At 40.1% G+C, this 20,155-nt stretch overlaps 1 protein-coding gene across 2 annotated transcripts in view; it reads right to left on the minus strand.

Moving 5' to 3' along the window:
- The window catches only part of lsamp (limbic system associated membrane protein), a 147,644-nt gene that overhangs the window by 60,724 nt on the left and 66,765 nt on the right, over window positions 1-20,155 (minus strand). The window contains exon 2 of one of the 2 annotated variants that reach the window (XM_057351409.1): window positions 16,371-16,449. In XM_057351409.1, the coding sequence (XP_057207392.1) occupies window positions 16,371-16,449 (79 nt within the window). Of the gene's footprint in view, window positions 1-16,370; window positions 16,824-20,155 lie in introns of those variants that run through there. The other variant, XM_057351408.1, reaches the window with a different exon arrangement.

Raw genomic sequence — 20,155 nt, forward strand, 5'->3', positions numbered from 1 at the left:
TATAAATCTGATGTGCCCCAATATAAATCTGCTGTGCCCCAATATAAATCTGCTGTGCCCCAATATAAATCTGCTGTGCCCCATTATAAATCTGATGTGCCCCAATATAAATCTGCTGTGCCCCAATATAAATCTGCTGTGCCCCAATATAAATCTGCTGTGCCCCATTATAAATCTGATGTGCCCCAATATAAATCTGCTGTGCCCCAATATAAATCTGCTGTGCCCCAATATAAATCTGCTGTGCCCCATTATAAATCTGATGTGCCCCAATATAAATCTGCTGTGCCCCAATATAAATCTGCTGTGCCCCAATATAAATCTGCTGTGCCCCATTATAAATCTGATGTGCCCCAATATAAATCTGCTGTGCCCCAATATAAATCTGCTGTGCCCCAATATAAATCTGCTGTGCCCCATTATAAATCTGATGTGCCCCAATATAAATCTGCTGTGCCCCAATATAAATCTGCTGTGCCCCAATATAAATCTGCTGTGCCCCAATATAAATCTGCTGTGCCCCAATATAAATTTCAAGTTGAAGTTTTAATAATTTACTTTATTTGTCCGTGTAATCATTTACATTGATAATAGCGGCAAAACTGTATCTATATGCAACGTAGTAACCTAATTCACTCTTGCATTTTAACCAGTCCAAAAACATAAATTTGTGCCGTATTTTCATGCAGAAATCCATGTCCGTGGGTGTCTGTGTTTTTCCTTGCAACAACTGCAGCACGCAGGCGCACAAGGGTGACAACACGTGACTGATGAAAACATGATGAAACTAAAGTAAGCTTCTAAATAATATCGATCATCTTATTCTGACTCGTTCATTAATGGCCCCTGTAGATGGACATCAGAATTTGTTTGTGCAAAGCAGGGAAATTGAAGCAGAAAGGAGATGATGAGTTTGATGGAGGTAAGACTTGATAACCAAACTACTGGAAATCTCCAGCCAGTCAGGTCTCAGACATTAGAGGAAAATGTCTCAGGAAAACCTTTGTCAATTCTGTAAAATTGCATTGTTGCTTAGAAAAACATTTGTGTTTCGTACTTGCAGAAATGAAATTTATATTTAATTTACCAGTTCTAGCTAGACATTACATAAAAAGGTGTCAGTATCTATGGCTGATATAACTGTGTGCTATTATAGGCAGTACAGTTTAAGGCAGTACAGTTGGTTCAAAGATTAAACAACTTTGTTTGGACTTGGCTGTGAAACCAGTAAATATTATTTTCTTTAGATAAAATATGTTCTTTATATTAGTTGGAGCCATAAAACGACTGGTTTCTTGACATATCGTAATTGTAAATTACTGAAAAAGATGCAATTATTCATTGTTATCATTGTGTAATGAATGCAGATGTCCAAGAAAAAAATTCTCTCTGCTTTCATTATTTCCATATGGTACATGCAAACATGTTCGTAAAGTTTATGTTAAGTATGTTGAAGATACTTTAATATTTTTAAAAACATAACGTTGACCTTCCCCAGTATTGCTGCACTGTAGTGGTTTAAGCAAGGGAAGTTTGTGTTGCACATTTCTTGCACACAGCAGGTTTTTAAGAAAAGAAGTAATGGGGGCCTAGAGCTTTAGGTCTAGCAACGCCCCTGACAGAGAAAAGAAAGAAATCATATTAAACAATTTGTGCAATGCGCACGCTAAATAAAGACTTTTAGCCAAACTAAATGTAGTGGTGTTTTAATGTATTATGACTATCACCAAATACTTAACAAACAAATTTGATAAAAGGAAAGTGAAACTTAACATTAACTCGGACGCATCTCCAGTGCCATCCTTCACGGGAGTCAGAGCTCCTCTTTCTCAGCTTCACGTCCGCCCTCAGATATACACGTTTTCGCACCACATATGAGCTGTGAATGGGTCTCACAAAGAAATACGTCATCAACTAGGATTAATCATTTATATCGTGGGAAGACTAGTTCCTATCGTGGGGAGTATTTCCTTGAGTATATCGCAAACGATATAATATCGCCCATCCCTACTCAAACGTCTAAAGTAAGACCTCTGCTGTACATGTGAGTGGGGCAGAAATCAGGGCAACCCACTTCTTGACCCAAATCCTCAAAGACGAGTCCCTGTTTAACGGAGCATTAGACCGGAGAATCTGTCCAGTAAGAAAATCACACGGGAGATGCTGATATCACTCTGTCTCTTCAGATCATCTGTGGCAAAACTACGTCACATCTGAGGAGCAAATGCTCACGGTTCCCTCTAAAGCTTGACAGATTGAAATCAAACACTAATACGAGCGTGTACATTCACATCACACTCTCATTTAGACTAACAGACAGCAGTGCCCTTTTACCAATAAACACTGAATGTTAATCAAGCTTTATCTGACATTGGCATTCGTCTGTTCACAGATTTCAATTCCTCATCATCTCTCTCACATCCAACATTCTTTCATTACATGAGACTGAATGAACACCAGAAACCAGAAGTTTTCTTCACAGATTCACAGTGATTCTGATTCAATGAATGCCACCGAACACACCGCAAAACAACAGCAAAAATGCAGAATTTTACAAGCACTAGTGAATATAAGAATGGACACATCGTTCCTCATATGTATAATGAAGTTCATCTTCAGCAGTGGTGTCGGAGGAGAACTGGTTTCCCTGGCTGGGTCTGGGTTCTCCGCACGCACACACACACGCACACATGTTGGGTTTCCATGTTTCATGGGGACATTCCATAGACGCAATGGTTTTTATACTGTACAAACTGTATATCATATTCCCTACCCCTAACCCTAACAATCACACACAACTGTCTGCTCTTTTACATTTTCACAAAAGTTCATTCTGTATGATTTATAAGCTTGTTTCCTCATGGGGACCAAAAAATGTCCCCACAAGGACAAGGGTTTTGGATATTGCCATCTTTGTGGGGACATTTTGTCCCCATACCGTAGGGTTTACCCTTCCCACACACACACACGCGCACACACGCACGCACACACACGCGCGCACACAGTGAAAACAGGATTGGATTGATATGTAGGGCTGTCACGATTATTAAATAATTGTCTCATTGCGATGGTTTGAACTCATCGCGAAGGTTTCAGATCATCGCAATTATTGAAACAGACTAGAAGCTTTTCTATAACTGATAGTATTTTAATGGTGGCTTCAATTCACACCTTATCAATTTACAAGTATTTGGTGGTTGTATTATTGACAGGTAAAAGCCTAAACCTTAAATATATGGTGACCCAATTTTTTCCTAAGTATTTCCAAGAAAAAGAACATATGGTCGTTTCAATCGCTGAATAAAAAATGTATGAGAATTAAATGTTAAAGCTCAAAAACAGACAATTAATCGTCATAATCGCAATGATTTATTAGACAATTAATCGTCAGCCAAATTTCATAATCGTGACAGCCCTATTGATATGAGCATCTCTTTCCTCACATGACTCACAGAGCAGAGAAACTGCAGGAAGAGAAGAACACATTCACACAGGGAAGCTCTTGATTTATTTAATACAGATCAATGTTTTAGCAGATGTGCCGCTCTATGAGAACATCTGTCAGAACAGCACGCATCACAGACATGTCCCATTAAATTCACATGTATGACACATCACACACATCTGCATTAAAACAGAGAGCAACACAACCGAACAAGTGCTTTTGCTTCTATACACTGATACTATCAAAATATTTCATCCTCATTTCTGTGTGTAAATGTTCTGCACACCGATTCATTCTAAACCAGATATAAAACTGCTCAAACGCTGGAGTGTTCTTAACTTAATAGAGTGAAACACTGAAAGCATCAGTCCATCCAGCGGCGTAGGTATCAGACTCTATCGGCTTTAACACAAACAAATCTTTACTGTGCTCACAGCAGCTGCACAAACAATCACAGTTCTGTTGTGTTATTGCGATGTGTGTGTGAGATTAAAAATCTGATCAGATTCAGAATCAGATGCCAAAACAGATAACTTTTCATTTAGAGCATTCCAATTAACATCAAACAAACTACAGTTGGGTTGTTTTGATTAAGTAATGGTAAGTTGGAATTGCACTTCAAATCCGGTGAGTTATGGCTTCTATTCCTATTATTGTTACTTGCACCTCATGTCATATGTTTAGCTTAGCCTTCTCTGTCAGCTGCGAGGGCTTTATATGCGATAAATGCAGGGAAATAGTTAGGCTGACAGAGAAGATCTTAGAATTAGAGTCTCGCATCCAATCCTTATCTGAGGATAGTAAGAGTTTAACGACGATAGAAAACACTTTGGATGCGAGCAACATTAGCGCACACAGCTCGGTTCCGGTTGAAAATCCTCCGCAGCTGGGAAACTTCGTGACTGTGAGACGGCGTAGTCGCAGGACAAAACATCACTCGACCGTTCCGATTACAGTCTCGAACAGGTTTGCCCCGCTCAGTGACGCACCGACTGAGAAACCTGCTGAAAGTGCCCTAGTTATCGGTGATTCTATTGTTCGGAACGTTAACATAGAGGCACCAGCCACCATAGTCCAATGTTTACCGGGAGCCAGAGCGCCTGACATCAAGTCAAATTTAAATGTGCTGGCTAAGGCTAATCGTAAATTCAGTAAGATTGTCATTCACGTCGGCACAAATGATGTTCGACTCCGTCAATCGGAGATCACAAAAGATAACATTAAAGAGGTGTGTGAGCTCGCAAGCATGATGTCAGACACTGTAATATTCTCTGGCCCCCTCAATGCTTATCGTGGTGATGAGATTTATAGCAGATTATCATCACTAAATGGCTGGTTGTCTGAGTGGTGCCTGCAGAATGATATAGTTTTTATAAATAACTGGAAGAGTTTTGAGGGCAGACCTGACCTGTTGAAACGAGATGGTCTCCATCCCTCCTGGGCTGGGACTTCCATCCTGTCTAGAAATATGGCAAAAAGTCTTAATGCTAATGCTAAAACTTGACTCGCTGGGGCCCAGGTCAGGGAGCAGACAGTATGGCTTAACCAACTGTCTGCTTGCCGTCTCACGTCGCAGAATACACAAAATGTACAACATGTAGTAATCCGTTCTCCCAAACATCACAAAATAGAGACTGTGTCTGTCCCCCGGATTAGCAAACATAAAATAATGCGTAAACCTCTTGAAAGTAATTTAATAAACGTTAAACAAACTAAACATGAACAAAATACAGATAATCAACTGTTACGACTCGGATTGCTAAATATTAGATCTCTCTCTAATAAAGCACTTTTTGTTAACGATATGATAACAGATCATAAAATAGACATGCTCTGTTTGACAGAAACATGGCTAAAACCAGATGATTATATTGCTTTAAATGAATCTGTCCCCCAAGATTATTATTATAAACACGAGCCTCGTCTAAAAGGCAGAGGGGGAGGTGTCGCAGCACTTTACAATAACTCTCTTAGCATTTCCCAGAAGTCGAACTCTAAATATAATTCTTTTGAAGTCATGGTTCTTCATGTTTCAACACCTAATACTAAAGATAAAACACTTTTTAAATTGATTCTAGCTATTGTATATAGGCCTCCAGGGCACCACACAGATTTTATTAAAGAATTTGGTGGGTTCTTATCAGAACTAGTACTGGCCGCAGATAGACTCCTTGTCGTTGGTGACTTTAACATCCACGTAGATAACGTTACAGATGCCTTAGGAATGGCTTTCAAAGACACTCTTAACTCCATGGGCATTAGTCAACATGTGTCAGGACCCACTCACCTTCGTAATCATACTTTAGATTTAATACTGTCTTACGGTATAAATGTGGACGACGTTAAAATCCTTCAGCAGAGTGAAGACATTTCGGATCATTATCTGGTATTATGTTTGCTTCACTGGCCTACGGCTGCAAATAAAACTCATTGTTACAAATATGGTAGAACAATAACTTCAACTACCAAAGATGCGTTTCTCGATAATCTGCCCGAATTGTCTCAAATCATGAGAAATAACGTTGAAGATCTTGACATTACCACTGAAAATTTTAATTCCACCTTCTCGGTAACGCTAGACAAAGTTGCTCCACTACGTTTAAAGAAGATTAAAAATGGCAGCCCCACACCGTGGTATAATGAACACACTCAGGCTCTAAAGAAAGCGGCCCGAAAAATGGAGCGCAACTTTAAGAAAACTAAATTAGAGGTATTTCGTACAGCATGGAAGGATAGTATTCGAAAATACAGGAAAGCCCTAATAACTTCTAGATCCGCCTACTTTTCATCACTAATAGAAGAAAACCAGCACAACCCTAGGTTTTTATTTAACACGGTGGCTAAATTAACAAAAAATAAATCGTCAGTGACTTCTGATCCTGTATATCAGCATAGCAGTGATGAATTTATGAACTACTTCACATATAAAATCCAAGATATTAGAGAAAAAATTATAACAATGCAATCAGAAGTGAAACCCGCTGAACAAACTAACTACAGCGCCCTTAAGGAGAAAATGCAATTATTTTATACCGTAGATCAAGATGAGCTGTCTAAAATTATTAGATCATCTAAATCAACAACATGCATACTAGACCCTATACCTACAAATCTACTGAAAGAGATGCTCCCAGAAATTATAGATCCTCTTCTTGGTATTATTAACTCATCTCTGACATTAGGACATGTGCCTAAAGCATATAAGGTGGCTGTTATAAGGCCCCTTGTCAAAAAACCCCAACTCGACCCTAGAGAACTAAGGAACTACAGGCCTATATCGAATCTACCTTTCATATCTAAAGTTCTGGAAAAAGTAGTTTCAACTCAATTATGCTCCTTCCTCCAAAGGAATGACATCAATGAAGAATTCCAGTCTGGATTTAGAGCATGTCACAGTACAGAGACTGCTTTGATCAGAGTTACAAATGATCTGCTATTGGCGTCTGACCGAGGTTGTATCTCGTTATTGGTGCTGCTAGACCTTAGTGCTGCATTCGATACCATTGACCACAGCACACTCCTACATAGACTCGAAAATTATGTCGGCATTAAGGGAATAGCTTTGAAATGGTTTAAATCTTATTTATCCGACCGTTTTCAATTTGTAGCAATAAACAATGAGGTGTCACGCAAATCGCAAGTCCAGTACGGTGTACCACAGGGCTCAGTCTTAGGGCCTCTGCTCTTCGCATTATACATGCTACCTCTAGGAGATATAATAAAGCGACACGGAGTTAGCTTTCACTGTTATGCTGATGATACTCAACTTTATATTTCCTCGAAGCCTCATGAAACACAGCAGTTCCATCGAATAATGGAATGCATAGTCGATATAAAAAACTGGATGAGTAACAACTTTTTATTACTGAACTCGGACAAAACAGAAGTGTTACTTATTGGACCGAAAACTGCTATAAGTAACAACCAAGAATACTGTTTAACTATTGACGGATGTTCCATAAAACCCTCGTCGTCAGCAAAGAATCTTGGCGTTCTATTCGATAGTAATCTGTCATTTGAGAGCCACGTCGCCAACACCTGTAAAATTGCGTTTTTCCATCTTAAGAATATATCTAAACTACGTCATATGCTGTCAATCTCAGATGCAGAGAAGTTAATTCATGCATTCATGACATCAAGACTAGATTACTGTAATGCACTGTTAGGTGGTTGCCCTGCAGGCTTATTACAAAAACTCCAATTGGTCCAAAACGCGGCAGCTCGAGTTCTTACACGTACAAAAAAGTATGAACATATTAGCCCGGTTCTGTCAACCTTGCACTGGTTACCTATAAAGCATCGCGTTAACTTTAAAATCTTGCTTATTACCTATAAAGCCTTACATGGTTTAGCTCCTCAGTACTTGAATGAACTCCTTTTGTATTACAGTCCTTCACGTGCATTACGCTCTCAGGCGTCCTGTCAGTTGGTAATACCTAGAATTTCAAAATCAAGTGCAGGTGGTAGATCCTTTTCCTATCTAGCGCCTAAACTTTGGAATAGTCTTCCCTGCACTGTCCGGGAGGCAGACACACTCTGTCAGTTTAAATCTAGACTAAAGACGCATCTTTTTAATCTTGCATACACTACTCTTCCATAATATAAATCTTCAGAGGGTTTAGGCTGCATTAGTTAGATCAACCGGAACCAAAAACACAACTGATGTACTTGTTGCATCAAAGAGTACAGAACAGTACTCTACTCTCAGCCAGTCTTGTCTCATTGTTCCAAGGTTACCACAGCGAGCAGGATGCAGTTCATGGCCTGACCTGATGGTAGAGCGGAGAATGGGAAGTGGGGACCTGACAAGAGCTGAGATGATAGAGCTGGATAAAGAAGGACGCGGTCTCTTGACATGTCTTCACCACAAAATTTCAAATGCTATTAGATTATTAATGATAATCTTAAACTATAATTTATTTTATTATTAAGTTTATTTATTTTATTTAGCCTTGTTGTGCAAGTTCTCTGGAGCTTGTGCAGAGGCAGCAGCTTTTGCCAGAGGGGAACTGGAATCCCCTGGTTGGGCCTGGGTTCTCCTGAGGTTTTTTTTCTCGATTAGAGTTTTGGGTTCCTCGCCACCGTTTGCATACTGTTTTTGCACTATCTGCCTGACCGGGGGGGCTGCTTTAGAATCTTAAAGTTTTACTTAATTAATATTGCATATAGGAATTTATTATCTGTTATATTTGACCTGTGCTTCTCTCTCCTTTATCCTAAATATCCTAAATGTGTGCTCTCACTGAGCGTGTGTGTGTGTGCGTACTTGTCTGTGTACATACGTGTGTCTGTGTGTGTTGGTGCGTGTGCGTGTTCTGTGTGTGGAGTGTTTTGTGTGTGGGTGTGTCTGTCTTCTGTGTTTTCAACCTTTTCTTGTTTTTGCAGGTACAACTTTGATTGTTTTGCTTGTAGTCAATGTGTCTCATGTGCAGCTGCTTTGTAACAATGAAAATTGTAAAAGCGCTATATAAATAAAGTTGAGTTGAGTTGAGTTAATGACAACTCAAAAACATAAAGCTAACTAACGCTATAAGGGCGTTTTTACACCTGTGTATCGATTGCTTTGTTCCGAAACCGGGGGTTAAATCGCTACAATATTTAAATTTATTTTAGTTCGGTTCGCATTCACAAGGCAATATTTCCTAACGGACCAAACTTTGTTAATAAAAGTCACGTGCGAGTAAACTCTCATTCGATTGGTCAGAGTGCATCTGTTTATTTTCCAGCCAGTAACGCGTGTGATAATGAGCATGAGCTGCGCGTTGTCACGCGTATCTCACAGCAGAGCTCGGGAAGCATAAAAGGAGGAGAAGGACGAGAGAGAACCAGGCCTGGATTTTATGTTATGTTTTATTGTGTTTGTGTGGCCGGCAGTCGACTGTGAGGGAGCTGTCGGCACTTTACTTTTGTTTTGTTGTTTGTTTATTTTATTAAAAGTTTGGTTTAACGTTCGCCGGTTTCCGCCTCCTTCCTTCCTTCCTTTGAACATGGTTACAGGGAGCCATTAGCAAAACAACCCCTTTTGCATCACGCAACTTTACATAATTACCCATCATACATTGTGATACAGTCTGGTTCGTTGGTCCGTTGGGTCGGATGGCTTTCACACATCTACCGAACCGCTCCAGAGTTCGTTTGCAATCGGGTCGAGACCACCTTGTTCAGGCGGTCTCGGAGCGATTGTTTTGGGGCGGATCCTAGCGCGATTGCCATGTTCACATATGCCTAAACGAATCGAACCAAGAGAGAAAACGCACCAGGTTTTGAAACAAACCCTTATGTGTGAAAACGCCCTAAAACACAGAAAAAACATGCTAACATAATAAAAAAAACATGTTTTTTAATCTTTTTAAAAACAAAGTTATCTGTTTTTGCAATTAAATTCTTTATATACAGTAACACTATATTTTACAGACCTGTGTTTCACTATATCGACTCTATTTCATGGACAAAGTTTTGATATATTTATGATAAGATATTTACAAAACATCTTCATAGAACATGATCTTTACTTAATATCCGAATGATTTTTGAGATAAAATTTAAATGTATTAATTTTAACCCATACAATGTTTTGTTGGCTATTGCTACAAATGTACCTTTGAATCTTATTAATGGTTTTGTGCTCCAGGGTCACATATTTTGTATTTCTCTCTCTCTCTCTCTCTCTCTCTGTCTCTATATATATATAATATTTCATTAATAATATGATGGCAGCGGCTATTTGCACTAAGTGAAAATAGCGACAGATGCTATTTACACTAAGTTTAAATAGTAGTTGTGTGTTGTGTGAATTGAGCAGAGATCAATGAAGCAGTTGTAATGAATCAACTCATATTACAGATTCCTCTATTACACTCATAAATCTCCTATGAGCTCTGCTTACACCGCACACACAGACACACACACACACACACACACACATACACACACTCACACATACACACATGTCTGGTTTATTATCTCCGTGGGGACAGTCCATAGGCGTAATGTTTTTATACTGTACAAACTGTATATTTTATCCCCTATCCCTAACCCTATCCCTAAACCTAAAGATCATAGAACACTTTTTGCATTTTTAGATTTGTAAAAAATATTGTTCTGTACAATTTATAAGCTTTTGTGCCCATGAGGACCTCAATTTTGGTCCCCACAGTGACACGAGTCCCCATGTGTTGGTGTGCATTCAGGTTTAGGTCCCCGCCGGGATATAAAAACATGAACAGACACACACAGACACACACACACAGACACACACACACACACACGCACACACACACAGACACACACACACGCACAGACCCACACGCACAGACACAGACTTGCACACACACAGACACGCGCGTACACACAGAGAAATGGCTGTGTCAGCGCTTTAGTTCTCTCGCTCGCCTCCTCACGTTTGGACAAGTGGAGCAGATAAACTAAAACTGTGAATATTTACTGAATTCTGAAAAGCTGATAACATTAGATCTGGATAAGATGAATAAAACAGATCAGATCTGCATTCACTGTCATGTTTTCCAGGTTGTGTCCAGATCTCAGTTTATTCCTCACTTCTGCGTTTGGTTTGTTCACTGACGATCTTCAGACATGATGATGTTGTGTAAAGCTATCAAAGCATCTGATTCAACATCACAAGACTATTACTGTCAGATACTGTTAATGGGAGAACTGTTGGTCTGACATGACCCCAAACCTGAACCTCTGAAAAATGATTAAAAGTCACAGTGTATTCCAGCGAGTATTTAACATCAGAGCTCACATGAGCGTGGTGTAAAACATCTTTACTGCTCTTCACGGGTGATTAACCGCAGTAAAACCTTCCATTAACTCTTCTATTGCACAAACTGGACGTTTCTTTCAGGTGTCGGCTTTAATCTTCAGAATAACTGCTGTTTGTTTCAATATCCAAATACCTGAAAAACAATCAAATAATCCATCTTCACAGCACTAAATCTTAACAATTCTGATTCACATTGTTTTGCTTTCGTCTCTGTCTGTCTGACATCAATCACACGATGCGTGAATGTCCATTTCTATACATGCGGTGACGTGTGGAGTTCAGTCAGATGTGATGTGATGTGATGCTGTCGTGTTGTGATACAGAATCAACTCTCTGATACACGAGGAGGAGACGGCCGAGCCGGCTGATCTTTGTTCCTTCAGACAGAGCTGAAAGCATCGGCTGGTTTTGTGGTTTACCAGCATTGATTTGAACCTCAATCCTTTACCTGATCCTCTTTTCTTCTGGAAAAATACAGTCCAAAACCACAGAGGAGCGTTCTGCACCTGCACCTGAACATTCAAGGTCAATTTCATCAGTATGTGTGTCCAACATGCTCTGCCCGTCCGTCACATGACTCAACAACCAACAAGTCTCATCTGTGCGTCACGAATGAGTTTCAGAAGAGATGTCAACACCGTGTCAAACTGAGCTCAGATGTGTCAAGTCTGCAATCAAAAGTCAATATTAGTGAAGATCCCCAAACACTGACTCTATCCAGATGATTTCACCTCTACGATCTACATTCCTTTACACCTCCAGACTCTTCATGAGTTTCAACAATCACGCTCTCATTTCATTTGCTTTTAAGTTATGTAGCAACGTCTGAGCAATAACACTGTCCTCTTTCAGGTCCTCAATGATGTGTTTCACATTACAGCAGTAAATCCGGTCCAGACGGATACTGGAAGACGATACAGGACCTGACAGAGACTGCTTTTAGCACTAAAGACACATGTGTGACCTGTGAAGCACGTCAGCGCTGATGGGTTCACTCTCCTGCGGGACGTCACCTCAACTCCGGACACCAACTGCAGGTGAATCTCCAGAGTTGACGCCAGTGAGGAAAGAGGCAGACACCGTTGGATAAGCGCTCACATTTAGAATAAGAGGCGACAACACGTGAGTCACGGCCCCGCACAACCTCTCGCTCATCATCCTCCTCTTAAAAATAACCTGCGCTGTTTACCGTCAACGTGATAATTGACTTGGAGTATTGCTTTCACAGAAGGGGATGTTTTAATAAACCAACAATTTGTCCTGTCATTCTGAGACTCACTGCCAGAAGTGTTCAAAACCAATTAAAACCATGGCACTGTGGGAAAATAGCTCTGAACGCCAGAGGAAAACTTCACACCTTACATCTACAGAGCAGGGGCCAGAATTACAGGTCGCAAATGAGATAGCAAAGCCCCAGATAGATGCCATCATTTAATCAACGCTAAACACCATCGCTGTCAAACACGCTCGCTCGCACAACACAAACTCCTGATGATGAACAGTGTTCTTAATGAGAGCTGCAGGATCATCATAACACGCACACCCATTACAGCAGACAGGACACTCTGCGCTCATGAGATCGCCGGGCATTATGGGTACAGACATGTCATGAGCGACTACTCATCTCAGATGGCAACAGTCTTTCATTCTTTCTGAAAGTTCACTCAATATGAATGAATACGTCAAGGTATGTCTGTCATTTCTGCTCTGTTAGTGGAGTTTTTCCTCCTCCTCACGAGCTCAAACGCTACTCAACCCGTAAACATCACCCCCAGACCCTGGAAAGTATAGAAACAGGTCTCTAACCGAAAACATATCAGTAACATGATGTTATCACACAGAAGAACTCTCGGACCGTGTGAACAAACTCAACTGTGTGCTGAACCAGATCATGTGAAAGTCAAGACTTACTATAGTTTACTCTGAACATTTCACTTTAAAAAACAAAAAGCTTTGAATGTAAAGTTGAGTTAAAATGCACAACATAACTACAGTAGAAGACTCATCATACATTTAACATTACTGTTACAGCCACAAATTATATTATATTTAACAAGACCGCAGACGCGACTCTCTTTCAACACAAAAGAGGATTTTGTAGTCATTTGATTACTATGTGTACGCTATGAACAACTTAAAAAATTACTTTTGTGTCCCACAGCAGAAAGAGTAAATAAATGATGACAGAAAGTGAATCAACTATTTTGTCCTCTGTTCATCTGTAAACATTCAAATCCTGAATCTGCAGACTGCACTTCAACACAGCATGTGTGCTTCCAGCCAAGACCCGATGAGTGTGTGTGTGTGTGTGTGTGTGTGTGTCAGTCCCACTCTGTCATTCACACATTAAAGAGAATAAAAGAAACTTATCTCGCCCACAAGGTGACCCTCTGCACTTTATATAGCATGAAGAAATATGACTAAATTTCCTGTTAATTCAAAATATCAGAAATGTAATGAGAGTTTCCAGTGGTGTAACTTTTTTGTTTCTGTAAGAACTCGTTGGGAATATTCATGGACGTCACAAGTGTGAAACATGTAGGTGACTCCTCTAGAAAACAGTATAAAAACTGCGTCGCTTTATCGACGGCTTCAGTGGTGTAACGTTAGTGCGAAGGACGCGTGACAAGTAATATTGACACTGCCGTGAAGCAGGTTCGAATCCGCTGATCTCACTATTCTAAATTTTCACATATCAGATCTGCTTCCATTTGTTTTTAAACTATATCATGTTTTCATCAATATATAATTTAAAGCATGTTGTGCTTTATTATATGTAAGGATGGCTGTTGCCGTACGTAATTAAACGTATTAATTTGTGATGAAACAAAAACTACTGAAACGAATGTGTGTTTTCCCCATGTTAAAAATTTGGTGTTTGACAACCCCCTGCTAATAAGGACAAACATTCAAGTATACAGGGGAAACAGATGGAAAATAATATCTTTAAAAAATCTTATTTTCACTAATTACTACGGGCATTGCCTGATAGGCTACAAATATACAACAAACTTTCTAATTTTGTTTTGAACTCATGAAACTACAAAGTTGTGACTTTTTCCATTTATTGGAGTTTTCTATAAAGTATCAAAATGTAATTAATCTTGCAATAGACGATAGCAACCGCATGTCGAGAACAATAAGGACGAATATATAGCACCAAAGTGCAATTAAGCGCAAAATGTTTGGTACATGTATGACTTGAACAGCCATTTTCAAATATTTTCATCATTTTATTAAAAATAAATACCTTTACAATCTGATATGTGATAGGGATGGGCACGAGTACTCGATTAGTCGAGTACTCGAACGCGACAGCGACGATGATAGTGAAAACGTACATATTGATAGTGAAAACGGCATATTGAAAGCGCACAGCGATGCTTGGTTTCACTTTGATAAACCTGACGAAAATACAGTCTAGTGCAAAATGTACGGCGCCAAGCAGCATACAAAACATACAAATCTACTACAAGTTTGATCCGTTATCATCTTACACTCTGTCTAACGTTACACCGCACGCGAGCGGCGCGATGCAACATGGCGAAAGCAAAAAGAAACTGGACGTTTGTTGCGTCTCTTTGCGCTGCATCCAGTGTGCACAGAATTTCTGTTTGTTGTATTCGCGCCGCTCGCGGGCAGGGCGAGCGTTTTCAATCCATTCCCATGGAAGCTGAGCTCGCGTTGCGCTCGCGGAGCAAAGCGAGTATTCCTCTTCTCCGCGAGCGCCACGTGAACGTGCGCTGAAGTTCATAAGAAATTGAATGGATTAAAAACGCTCACCCTGCTCCGCACCAGTATATTTGGAGACAAAATGTCAGGTGAGACCATCAGACAGACTTGTCAGACGAGCATAAGAGACTTTACCGTCAGACACTGACAGACAGAAATGTGACGGCAGAGATGACGTTTCATCTCACGCTGATATTTCTTTTAAATGTTTACTTTGTTTTCAAAAACATTGATTGTTAGATTATTAAAAATTCACTGTGTCGATTTAATTATTTACTCAATCTTATAGTTTTATTAACATAAATTTTCGTATCAGTGTTGTAATTAAAATATTTTCATTGTCACCATGGTATGGGGACACGCCCCGCCCCCAATTAATCGAGTACTCGTTTTTCAAACCTGTCCAGTACTCGAAATGAAATATGATCAGAAATGCCCATCCCTAATATGTGATAGGGAAGAAGTTCAGCAAACAGCAGTCGCGACCCACGACGACATGAAGCAGGTAACACTTGCTTTACGCTCTACGCCCCCGGAGCAGTTAAGCTTCGTGTGCCTTTCTTACATTTTGTCTATTCCAATCTGAAACTGATGGGCGGAGTTAGTATAAGTAGCCTCTGCTTACAAAGCGGGCTAATTGCACGGTAAATAGACGCTCCGTATTTTTTTTTTTCTTACAATAAGTGGTGGGGACAAAATTGACTTTGGCAAAAAGTGGTGGGGACATGACCCACCCATCCACCCGCCTATGAGAATTTCTGATGAAGTCTGCATGTGTGTCTAATCTCAGCTCTCATTCTTTGACCCCCGACAGCCATCAAACCAGGAATAATCCTTTTATACCTCAAACCATCATCTGTCTGTTTAATAATCATTTATGAAGCTCACGGTAATGTCTGTCTCAAATCACAATACAAAAGTCAAAAGGGTGTTTGAATTGTGCACACATCAACACTAATAGTTGACAAAACCAAACATCAAAAATGTCATGAAAAACAATTAAGTTGAATCTCTCTTATGCTATTTTATATTATAAACGTAAATATTAATACTATGCACCAATGTATTTAACAGTTTTTTATAGTTGTACTGTCACACCATAGGACACATGCTACGATTTATTTGTCAACTACCCATAGATATAACTATAAAACTAGAATCTGTAAAAAGCAGACTTCATATCGATCTGTTGATCGGTCTGTTATCTGATCACACGAGTGTGCTTTTGTCTTGAAGTCTGATTCACTAGCTCCACTGATTCACTGATCAGATGCGTTGAGATTATTGACGCAGTGGTGCTGATGCTGAGAGAGAGAGAGAGAGAGAGAGAGAGAGAGAGAGAGAGAGAGAGAGAGAGAGAGAGAGAGAGAGAGAGAGAGAGAGAGAGAGTGTTGAGTAAACTCTTACCGGATCACGGCCGTGTCTCCCTGTCTGATGGTGATGTTGTCGGTGGATCTCTGACTGTCCACGCTGATCACCGGCAGTCCTGTAGGAATAAAACACAGCAGTCGGAAAAAACTCGCCTGCAGCTGTCGAAACGACACGCGTCTCCACACAAACATCTCCACAGATAATAAATCCACAGACAGAAACAAAAGAGACACTGTGAACAGATCGAGAGAGATCCGCTACTGAAGCGCGAGAGGAGCGGGAGAAACTGCGATACAGCCCGCGCGCTTCTCGCGTGCACCAGCTCGACGCGCGCGCTCTCTTTCTTTACACTGGCGCTTTGCTGCCCCCTTCACGGGAGTACCGTTATCGGTTGTCACGACAACAGCTCGCCTACCGCCTTTCTGTGCCTTACAAAGCGCGCGAAGCTCGCGACTACTAACGTGAACACGCGCGCGCTCCCTCCAAGCGAATGGTTTAAATGACGAGTCTTTCTTCCGCAAACACTGTTTACACCAAAACCAAACCATGTGTGTCGTCAGCCAGTAACCACAACCGCTCACAACAATAACTCGCCATACTGTAACTGTACTTTACTGTAGCACAACCAAAAATAACTTGTGGTTCATCTAACCCCGTTTTCTTGCTGTGACGTGTTTTGTGTGTACACGTGCAGCCTGCCCTGCAACACACCAAACCCATCACTGTGTGTCTCAGTCAGTGATCGTCGTGATGTAAAGTGATTAGAAATCAAACCAAACCATGTTTACTGTATTTGAAAATGTTGTGAAAGCACCATTCGCTCAAGCCCCCACAGACACCAAAGCAAACAAGTCAAACTTCTCCCAAATTCCAAATGAAAATATTGCCGTTTATTTGCAGAAAAGTGAAACGGGACAAACAGGTCAGAATAACAGAAAAAGATGTGCTGTTTTCATAAATACGTGATTTCATGACTTTATATCATTCTCGAGCTTTGATTCTGTTGAAATCCAACACACACTGAACTGTATTCAACACAACAACACAACACAACACAACACAACACAACACAACACATGATGAAGAAACGATGATGAAACACAAAAGTGCAGTGATGTCTGCACATTTTCTCTGGCTGTATATCTCATATTTTAGTCTTTGCTCAATGTAATGTTTCAGAACCTGCGGTCAGAATGAGAAATCGTGACCATCAGTGATCCGTCCTTATCAGATTTACATAATTCATTTAGCCAATGAAGGACTGAAATGACATTGTCAGTGGGCAAAATGTATTCTTAGTCATTTTCGCCCCGAAACTCCAAAAGGAAACCTAAGACACAAAACAGATCGACCATAACATCTTAAATCAGGTCATTTATGCTTTATGTGTAACACAAATAAAAAACAACAGAATGGACGAAACAAATTCATGAAAAATGTGGTGTTAATCTCTTCTGCTCTGTCATGACTCAGCTGTGTGTCTGTGTTATGTTTATTATGTTCAGCCCTAACATGCTCAACTGACACACACACACACACACACACACACACACACACACACACACACACACACACACACACCACACACACACACACACACACACACACACACACACACACACACACACACACACACACACACACACACACACACACACACACACACACACACACACACACACACACACACACACACACACTTTTCTTCTGATGTGTCTGTGTGTGATTCTTGTACACAAGCTGAACTTCATCACATTCATGTGAAGCAGTGCTCAGTTCAAAAATCCTGAAAATGAGTTCAACAAAATCTTCATGCCAAGAAAATGAGACCGCGCGGAGTTCATATTCCAGATCTTTCTTAAAACTGAAGAAGACTGCAAGCCAGGCATAATTATTCCCGAAACACCCCCCACCAGAGCAAGTGTGTCTCGCTCCTCTCGCCTCAAGGTTTTTTAGTATATGACCATAATATCTTGCAGACGCTTTTATCCATTATAGTATCCATTTGTATCCGAGTATGTGCAATCCTTGGGATCCAACCCATGACCTTGGCGTTGCTAATGCCATGTTCTAACCACTGAGCTACAGGAAAACTCTGTGTACTGTATTATTCACATCAAAAGACTCCAAAAACAGATCACAGTTCTGTCTTCATCACACAAATGATTTGATTTACCTCAAAATCTTCTAATGATAACATCAGGTCAGCTCAAGTTCAGGAGAAACGCATGATACATGAGCTTCACCACACCCAGAAACTTCTGTGAAGCACAAATGACCCGAGAGAATTTAGTCCATTTCACTTTTTGCTTATAAAAGGCTCTTTGCATCATTTAAGTGCATTTTGGAAGCAAGTACAAGACGGTGTGCTTCATTACAGAAACTGCTGAAGTAGCCACAGAAACTTCATCACACCTTCACACACCATCACAGAAAAACACACCTTCACATCCACCCTAACCCTAACCCTTTACTGGGAGTGAGCTCACATTTAATGCAGTGGATCTTAGCCTTCCGTTTATTGGCTCATGATTTACTTTCTTCATTTCCAGTCTAAACTCAGTTTTACCAACAGAAACACAAGCCCAGAGGACAAAGCAGCAGCAGCCACACGCACACAAGTCCACACACGCGCACATACACACACACACACACACACACACACACACACACACACACGCACGCACACACGCGCACGCACGCACGCACGCACGCACGCACAACTGTAAATAGAACAGAAGGAGCTCTTGAAGGTCATCTGAGGCTTTTACTGACCTATAATTCATCATCACGTCCGCTGCTGCTGTGTGTGTTTTCAATAAACTGCAGATATTTTACAGCCCAACATTGTGTTTTCATCACACAGCATTATAAAGTGACTTCATGCATCGCTCCATTACATTTGACTGTTCAAAAGAAAAGTGCGGCCGTATAATATTGGCTGTTTACTGGTTTGTTTAAATTATATTGAGAAATAAACATATTGAGGTACAAATTGATCCCCTAAATGAGATCCAATCCCCCCACATTCATCTATGACGACACTCCTCTTTTCCTGGTTGTATTTTTCTATCACTGCTGTCAGTAATTCAAACACAGTTATATAAAGTAGATCTTTTGTTTTGACACAGAGTAGTAAATGTTCTTGATAGTGTTGACATCATGATCAAACGCTAACAGAGATGACACACTGCTACATTACAACACTGGAACTGTATTAAAGGTCATTCATAACTCTCTCTAAATGTGATCATCTTATGAATTAAACTGTCTTATATCTGTGTATATACAGCCACGGGAAAAATGAAGAGACCATTTCAGACACAGTTTTTCTGATTTTAAAATGTACTTTTTATAGATACAGTATGTGTTTAGGTTAAATTATCATTTTTGTTTCATTCTGTGAACTACTAACAATATTTTTACCAAATTTCAAATTAAAATATTGTTTCTATTTGGATTTATTTGCAGAAAATGAAAACTGGTGAAACAGGTGAAAATAACAGAAAAGATGCTGTGTATTTTTTCAGACCTCAAATACTGCAAAGAAAACAAGTTCAGATTCACTTTTAAGCAACACAAAATATGTCAAAAAAAGTTTTGTCATGTTTTTTGTCACAGTTGTCATGTGTCTTGTCATGGTGTCAGTCTTTCACATTGCTGTTGGATGACTTTATGTCACTCCTGAGGTTTGATTCAGGTGAAATTAAACACTGGACTGGAATGACCACAACACATCTAGAAATGATGATTTGAAGAAAATGTAGAATGGTCTCCTAATTCTTTTCCACGGCTGTATATATATATATATATATATATAT

This window comes from Triplophysa rosa, linkage group LG14 (genome assembly GCF_024868665.1).
Source record: "Triplophysa rosa linkage group LG14, Trosa_1v2, whole genome shotgun sequence".
NCBI lineage: Eukaryota > Metazoa > Chordata > Actinopteri > Cypriniformes > Nemacheilidae > Triplophysa > Triplophysa rosa.